Source organism: Silurus meridionalis, chromosome 26, assembly GCF_014805685.1.
Source record: "Silurus meridionalis isolate SWU-2019-XX chromosome 26, ASM1480568v1, whole genome shotgun sequence".
NCBI classification, from domain to species: domain Eukaryota; kingdom Metazoa; phylum Chordata; class Actinopteri; order Siluriformes; family Siluridae; genus Silurus; species Silurus meridionalis.
The window spans coordinates 18943491-18952685 of NC_060909.1; the positions used below are offsets into that span (position 1 = coordinate 18943491).

The following is a 9195-nucleotide window of genomic DNA, read 5'->3' on the forward strand; positions in this document are numbered from 1 at the left end:
ATACGCATACGTGCACACACAAACATAAACACACACACACACAAGCATACGCACACACACTCACGCACACACACACACACACGCACACACACACACACACACACACACACACACAAGCATACGCACACACACAAGCATACGCACACACACACACACACACACACACACACACACACACACAAGCATACGCACACACACTCACGCACACACACACACACACACACACACACACACAAGCATACGCACACACACAAGCATACGCACACACACTCACGCACGCACACACACACACACACACATGCACGGATATCTGCAGTGATAAGGGTCACTGTTATGTACTTGTATCAGTGTTGCATATACAGACAGAGAGAATGAGGAAGACAGAGACTGATGGGGTGAGAGAAAGACTGATGGAGAGAAAGAAAGTGAAAGAGAGAATGATAGTGAGACTGGTGAATCTAAGAGTACCTGTGGAGGTCTGTGAGCGGGCGGACGGGGCGTGTCCGTCCTGGGCCTGGTGGATGCCGCGGGCCTGAAGCCTGGGGCCGGATTTGTGAGTGCAGCTGAACCGTGGTCACCGTGTGCTGGGCCGAAACGCCAGAGCTCCATTCCTCTGCCATCCTCCCCTACTGCTGCCTGCTGCTGCTGCACAAACAACTCCCTCTGATAGAGAGAGGAGGGGGGGAGAGAGAGAGAGATAGAGAGAGAGAAAGAGAGAGAGCGGGGAGAGGGGAGAGAGAGATAGAGGGGAGGGGAGGAGGGGAGAGGGAGGCAGTAGAGCGAGATATAGAGGGGAAGAGAGAGGGAGGGAGGGGAGAAATAGATATGGACGGGGAAAAGAGAGGGAGAGGGAGGGATGGGAGGGTAGCGATAGAGAGGGTAAAAGAGAGCAATAGAGAATGATAGTGATAAAGAGCAATAACATTAGAGAGGATAGTGATAAAGGGGGATAATGATAGAGGGATAGAGAGGGGAATATAGAGGGATAGAGATGGAGGATAGAGATTGATGGGACATTCAAACAGTAAACACTGCTGTAGTGCTGAATTTGTGTAAATCTTACTGAGCTGAACATCACTGAGAAACAAAAGGAGAGATGGAGAGATGGAGCGAGAGCTGGAGATGAGGCAAAAGAACAACAATAACAAACTAAGGAGGCAAATAAGCAGAGAAAGATGGAGGGAAAGATAGAGAAAAGGGGCAGAAGGAGGGAGAGATGGAGAAGAGATAAACAAGGGAAAGAAAGACTGAAGGAGGTAGTGAGAGAGAGAAAGAAGTTGAAGGATTGATTGAGAGATGGAGAGCAGAACAGAGGAGAGATGGGAAATAAATGAGAGACAGAGGAAAGAAGATGTTGGACATAAATGGAGAGAGGAAGGAAAGGGTGAAAATAAAAAAGAGATAAAAGATTAATAGAGGGAAATCATGAGGTATACAGAAGAAGAGAGATGGATGAGGATGGATTGTTGGCGAGAGAACGAGAGGGATAAAGAGAAGAACAGAAGACATGAAGGATGGAGGAATAAAAGTGATGAAAGTGAGGAGAGAAAGAATAAAGAGAGTATGAAATAAATAACAGAAGGGGCGAGAGACATAGAGAAAGAATAAAGAAGAGAGAGAAACCTTACTGCAGTGTAGGGTGTGTGTGTGTGTGTGTGTGTGTGTGTGTGTGTGTGTGTGTGTGTGTTAGTCAGCTAAAACACAGGAAGTTTTGAAAGGTCTCTCTCACACACACACACACACACACACACACACACACACACACACACCTCATGCTCATCCTGCATGCTGTGTAGTTTCAGTGTGTGTGTGTGTAACTGTTCCTCCAGCAGTGTGTTGTCTCGCTTTAGGTTCATCCTCTTCTGTCTCAACTCTGGTATCAGTTGCTCGAGGCGCAGATGCAACTTCTGCTCCAGCTCACATCTCCAAACACACACACACACACACACACACACACACACAGATAAAGCCATTTAAAGACACATAGATATACCCACTTATATACTTTATTTACACAGATGTATGCATACACACATATTTTAACACACCCACTCATAAACTTCCATGGGTACACACACACACACACACACACACACACACACACACACACACACACACCCCATAAACATCTGTTAATGCTTCACAGCCACCAGAGGGCGCGGATGGATAATTTATTTTAATATTGACTATTTTGCTTGTGTGTGTGTGTGTGTGTGTGTGTGTGTGTGTGTGTGTGTGTGTGTAGATATACATACCTGCTCTGTACATAGTGAACTGTGGACTGAACGTGGTCTATACACAGAGCCAGCTCAGCATTTTCCATTAGCATGTGGCCAATCTAAAAGATACACACACACACACACACACACACACACACACACACACACACACACACACACGATCAACTGCCAGAAATGTTGAATTCTTCTTCTTCTTCTTCTTCTTTCGGCTGCTCCCATTAGGGGTCGCCACAGCGGATCATCCGTCTCCACACCACCCTGTCCTCTACATCTGCCTCTTTACACCAACTACCTGCATGTCTTCCTCACCACATCCATGAACCTCCTTTTGGCCTTCCTCTTTCCTCCTACCTGGTGGCTCCATCCTCAGCATTCTTCTACCAATATAATTTATGTCCCTCCTCTGCACATGACCAAACCATCTCAATCTCGCCTCCTCACCTTGTCACCAAAACATCCTACATGCGCTGTCCCTCTAATAAACTCATTTCTAATCTTATCCATCCTCGTCACTCCCAACGAAAACCTCAACATCTTTAGCTCTGCTACCTCCAGCTCCACCTCCTGTCTTTTACTCAATGCCACTGTCTCTAAACCATACAACATCGCAGGTCTCACCACAGTCCTATAAACTTTCCTTTCAATTTTGCAGATACCCTACTATCACAAATCACTCCTGTCACTCTTCTCCACCCACTCCACCCTGCCTGCACTCTTTTCTTCACTTCTCTAACACACTCTCCATTACTTTGCACTGTTGAACCCAGGTACCTGAATTCCTCCACCTTCTGAAGCTCTTCTCCTGCAACCGCACCACTCCACTGCCCTCCCTCTCATTTACACACATGTACTCTGTCTTACTCCTACTGAGTTTCATTCCCCTTCTCTCCAGTGCATATCTCCACCTCTCCAGGCTCTTCTCAACCTGCTCCCTACTCTCACAACAAATCACAATATCATCCGCAAACATCATAGTCCAGGAGACTCCTGTCTGACCTCGTCCGTCAACCTGTCCATCACCACTGCAAACAGGAAAGGGCTCAGGGCCGATCCTTGATGCAGTCCAACCTTCACTCTAAACCAGTCTGTCGTACCTACTGCACACTTCACTGCCGTCACACTGTCCTCATACATGTCCTGCACCACCCTTACATACTTCTCCGACACACCTGACTTCCTCATACAGTACCACAACTCCTCTCTTGGCACCCTGTCGTCGCCTTCTCTAAATCCACAAATACACAATGCAATTCCTTCTGTCCTTCTCTATACTTCTCCATCAACATTCTCAAAGCAAATATAGCATCTGTGGTGCTCTTCCTCGGCATGAAACCATACTGTTGCTCACAGATGGTCACCTCTTCTCTCAGCCTGGCTTCCACTACTCTTTCCCATAACTTCATGGTGTGACTGATCAACTTAATACCCCTGTAGTTACTGCAGGTCTGCACATCTCCTTTATGCTTAAAGATCGGTACCAGCACACTCTTTCTCCATTCCTCAGGCATCTTCTCACCTTCCAAAATCCTGTTAAACAATCTGGTCAAAACCCCACTGCCATCTCTCCTAAACATCTCCACGCTTCCACCGGTATGTCATCTGGTCCAACCGACTTTCCAATCTTCATCCTCTTAATCGCTGCTCTCACTTCCTCCTTACTAATCTTATCTACATCCTGCTTCACCATCTCCACATCATCCAACCTTCTCTCTCTGATTTTCCTCATTCATCAGCTGCTCAAAATACTCCTCCACCTTCTCAACACACTCTCCTCACTAGTCAACACATTTCCTCTCCATCCTTTACTGCTCTAACTTGCAGTACATCCTTTCCAGCTCGGTCCCTCTGCCTGGCCAATCGGTACAAATCCTTTTCTCCTTCCTTAGTGTCCAACCTCTCATACAGCTCCTCATATGCCTTTTCCTTGGCTTTCGCCACATCCTCTTAACCTGCTGCCGCATCTCCTTGTACTCCTGCCTACTTTTCTCATCACTCTGTCTATCCCACTTCTGTTTTGCCAACCTCTTTCTCCTTATGCTCTCCTGCACTTCCTCATTCCACCACCATGTCTCCTTGTCTTCCTTTCTATTTCCAGATGTCGCCAGAAATGTTGAATTGTTGTGTATTAAATCATTGGTAATCAAAAAAATTATAATTTCTGTTTGCTAATGTTTTTTTTTTCTTGCAAACGTACACGTGTGTATTTTGATTGGATGTGATTAGCTGTGCTAGCTTGCTTAAAACGGCTAGTCATCCAAACGTTCACAAATAGCGACAGCTTAATAACGATTTTCTTTAAACGATTAGCAACTTGCAGATAACTGGAATTTCCTCACATACACACACACACACACACACACACACACACACACACCTGACAGATTTAGGGAGTGTTTATTAACACACCCGTGTTGACTTTCACTTATCAACACTTAGTGGCAGGAAGTAAATTTTTTACAATTTTAAAGTTCCACAGGACAATGAAGACATCAACACTAATTAATAATGATTCACACCACTTTCAGAGATAAATAAAAAAGATCTATGACATCAGCTGGCAAACAGCTAACTAGCGTGGAGCTAACTAGCTGCAGTCCACTAGTGATTGTGCAAGTTGCAGAAAACTAAAGCCTGGGAAGAAATTCGCTGATTGCTGGTGTGTCTGCTGTGTGCTAATCTGCTAACAAAGTACATGCTTTAATTATATGCGTTTATTAAGTAATTTATTTTATTTATTTGTGTAGCTAATAAACTTAAACTCTAGCTTGTTACTTTCTAGAGCCCCCTGCTGTCTGTAAGGCAAGCTGCACTTACTGTACAATCAACTGCAAGGTTTTTTTAATGGGTGCCCACTTTTATGGGAAAACGGGCGGGGCATAGCTGCTTTTTTTACAGGAGGTGGAACATAAAGTACAAATTAATCTAATCACAATTATTTAGTAAAAAAATTAGTTTATAATTTAGCTAGTATTTGAACATTTCACGTAAATGACCTGCGCTACTGTAGCTCTGGTTACTGAAAGGAGCCCCTATGAGGCACTTGAGGTACACCTGAGTAGGCGGAGTTTATGTATAACTGTAAAACAGGAGGCGTGTCTCGGTTATGCTTGATTCTGATGTAGAAATGAGGCTACTTTTTCTTTCCTGGACCGAAGAGCAAGCCTTGTTGAATCCAGGTGCTAACGAACGACATCCCCTTGAAAGTTTCCACATAATTGTGTAGGACGACTTCAGCTGTACTTGGTAGCATGAAATGTTCCTTCGCTTCAACTATGAGACCAAACCTGTTCCAGCATGACACAAAGTGCACAAAGACAGCTCCATGAAGATCTGCTTTTCATGGGTTGGATGATGTGGAAGATCTCCTGCTATAGAGCTCCAACACTATTGAACATCATGAATGTGAACACTGACTGCACCCCAGGCCTCTTCCCCATCTCACCTACAGCAGGACCTGACTTTACTGACACCCTTGTGGCTGAATGAATCTTCACAAATCTGCATAAAATCTAGTGGAACATCTTCCCAAAAGAGTGGAGATTATTATAACAGGAAAAATGGAACCACTCCTCTTGGGTTCTAGTGTCCACACACTTTTGATCTTCTCATTTATCTTCCGTTGGTGTAGAAATCCACTAGCTGGCTGTAATTTTTGATACGTTTGGGTTGTTAGAGAGACTCACGTGTCTGACGAGCTCCAGTAGGTGGTATCAAGAATTTCGGGACTAGTTTTCTTACACACCAACAGGTGGCAGCACAAGGTTGCACACACAGTCACAGGAGCACCGACCTTCATAAATCAGTGTACTGAAAAACATTGTTCTGTGTACATCAGGAGTTGTGCAGCTGGTGCTGTTCTGACCACGTACCTGCGATTTCATCATGGAAAACAAGTTAGAATACCCTGTCACTGAGGTCTCTGTGTTTTCTTTCCCTGACTTTTTAAAATGAAAGGTTTGTATGTGTGTCTGTGAGTGTGAGGTTCACATTGTGGATAACACACTAATATCCCTGAGTATGGCTTGTATATGTTGTGCTATTAGCTATAATATTGTGTTAGCATGTATGCTAGCATGCTAGCATGTTAAGACAATGCCAGGAGCTCCCACCTGAGCCCGTAGCTCCTCCACTGTCCTCTCCTGCGAGCTCCAGTCTCTCTCTAGCGGCGTTCTCCAGGTCGCAATCTGCTCCTGGAGGCCCCGGTTGGTCTCCTGAAGCTCAGCTGCGTGCTCCAGGAAGCTACTGAGCCTCTTGTTTAGATCCCTCAGGACCCCTTGCTGGCCTTCGCACGCCTCCATCCCGTGCCTGTACCAGAACCCGAAACATCTGAGCGGTGGTGTTAGGGCCACGCCCAGCTCCTGCTCACTGAGTAAATGTTTAGCGAGAAACACTCGAGTTAACCCGTTAGAGAAGCGTGACCTGCAGCAAGGGATCAGAGGAAGAGCAGGTGTTTGGAACGATGAAGAAGAAGATCATGAAGGCGGTGTAAGGAGTTGTGTGCTGGTGACCGACTTTGTGTGTGACAAACAGTTAAACTCACGAGGTGCTCTTATGGCTCACTGATCCTGGATTAGTGACCTGAATTCTTTCTCTTTCTCACACACAAACACACACACACACACACACACACACACACACACACACACACACACACCAGAGTGTGACTCACCAGGGTGAAAGTCCAATACTCTTGTATTTGTTTGTGTGTCTGTGTGTGTGTGTGTGTGTGTGTGTGTGTGTGTGTGTGTGTGTGTGTGTGTGTGTGTGTGTGTGGCCTAGTAATTACAGATACCTTCGTGTATTTGCATGAATATATATATTTAACTAAACACACACACACACAGAAACACATTTTCATAATCCAATACTACATGTTTATTATGTTCTACGCCAAGAACATTACGTAATCTCTTAATTATTTTTCAGCTGAAACACTTAAAGACTGAAACACTTAAATCCATTCCATGTTTTTTGTCCTGTTAGTGTTAAAGAGGAGGGGTTCGACTAACAAGTACAGGGTTGCAGGATAATCCCAACTTGTGCACAAAGCCAGCTCCATGAAGATCTGCTTTTCATGGGTTGGATGATGTGGAAGATCTCCTGCTATAGAGCTCCAACCCTATTGAACATCCTGAATGTGAACACTGACTGCACCCCAGGCCTCCTCACCTTCTCACCTACAGCAGGACCTGACTTTACTGACACCCTCGTGGCTGAATGAATCACAAATCTCCATAAAATCTAGTGAAACATCTTGCTAAAAGAGTGGAGATTATTATAACAGCAAATGGGAACCGCTACTCTTGGGGTCTGGTGTCCTCAAACCTTTAAAATTCCCTACTAGTTTTCCATTTGTGTAGAAATCCCCTGAAATATTTGATACATTTGGGTTGTTACAGAGACTCACAAGCTTCAGTAGGTGGTGTCAAAAAGGTTTGAGAATCGTTTTGTAACACGCCAACAGATTGCATCACAAGGTTTCGAGCACAGTCATAGGGAGCACCGACCCTCATAAGTCAGTGTGCCGAAAGACGTAGAGCGCAAGGTTAGCCATGATACATCCCCTGGAGCACAGAGGATTAAGTGCCTTGCTCAAGGGCACGAGAGTGGCAGCTTGACGATACCAGGACTTGAACCCCCGACCTTCCGATACGTAACCTAACACCTTAACCAGTGACCGAAACCACGTTACTGGAAAACAAGCCGTCGTTTTTTTCCATATAAAATGTGTCAGGGACAAGAAGTTTGACACGACAACCTGAATTGCTTGAAAATGGTGTATTAGGCGTTCGTGGACTAATGTGACACGGGTTTACGATCCCCTTGAGCATGAGCCGTTAGGCTTAGATCTGGTTTGCGAATGAGCTAAGAGTTTTAGTGTATTACACGCTCTGACATGAAGAACAGGTGTTAATGGCGTTAATCTGCAGCGCTGAGTGATGTGTTTGTGTTGGCACCATGCGATGCCTGTATTATGTTTATACTGCAGCTGATCCCTCAGGTGTTAAGCACGCAAAACACTTACTTACACACACACACACACACACACACAAACACACACACCCGTGTTACAGGGAAATCTAGCCATGTCATTCCACGGCTATGCCAATTGGCGCACTCATTTGCACATTGCACTCTGTTCATCAGTCCATCTATTTATGTATCTTTGTGGATCTGTCAAGACCACCAAACACACACCCACACAAACACACACACACACTGTCCCGATTCAGCTCTCTAGACCCTAAAGGGGAATGCAACTTAGCTTGTCTGGCCCCATGTCAACCTCAGACAACACTGATGCAAATCATCTTGACAGTCTCATTAGCACGGGGGATAATCGTTTTTCAAAATGTTGACAGCAGGTTGGAGGAGAAGGTGATGGAGATGAAGATGTATACACTAGAAGTTTGATCCGTTTTTTTTTTTTTAAATAAACAGGACACACAAGTAGCTATTTGTCTACACCAGAAATACGAATGCCATCACAGCATGGGACATGGAATACAAACCCCACAGAGGCTGAACCAGCATTTGTGAGATGTTCAGTTCTACCTCGAAGCTAAAGAATCAGAGCTGGAGTTCAAATCCTCACATAATAATCATGGTTGTCTCAGTAAGAATGTGGAAGAGGGCAGATAGCGCCAATAGTTTTCGACTCTTTCCTGTTTACGGTTGTCAGCATTTAAGGTGCAACAAAATAAACATTTTACCTCAGAAATTCTCTGAAATGTTGACACTTTAAGGTCCTTCTGTTGTCTCTGCTCTGAAGTCTTTTTGTTTAGAAGCCCTTAAAGAACCCTTAAAGAACGCTTTTCTTTTAAAGCGTGTCTGCAATACTGGTGGGTCCAGTGATGAAACCAAATAAAGTAAGCGCCAAGCACATTGCTTCAGTAAATGACCCCCATTACATTATTTGGATGGATTGACCTGCTCGTGGTTCAGTGGTGAAAAC

General features: G+C 44.8%; 1 protein-coding gene across 1 annotated transcript in view; it reads right to left on the reverse strand.

The window, feature by feature from the left end:
- Window positions 1-8987, reverse strand: part of krt222 (keratin 222) — a 13990-nt gene extending 5003 nt beyond the window's left edge. The window contains exons 1-5 of the mRNA XM_046840489.1: window positions 8954-8987; window positions 6350-6659; window positions 2256-2338; window positions 1770-1923; window positions 469-663 (exon numbers count right to left, since the gene is read on the reverse strand). Coding sequence (XP_046696445.1) covers window positions 469-663; window positions 1770-1923; window positions 2256-2338; window positions 6350-6538 — 621 coding nt within the window. The 5' untranslated portion in view covers window positions 6539-6659; window positions 8954-8987. The remainder of the gene's footprint in view (window positions 1-468; window positions 664-1769; window positions 1924-2255; window positions 2339-6349; window positions 6660-8953) is intronic.
- Window positions 8988-9195: the final 208 nt, after the last annotated feature.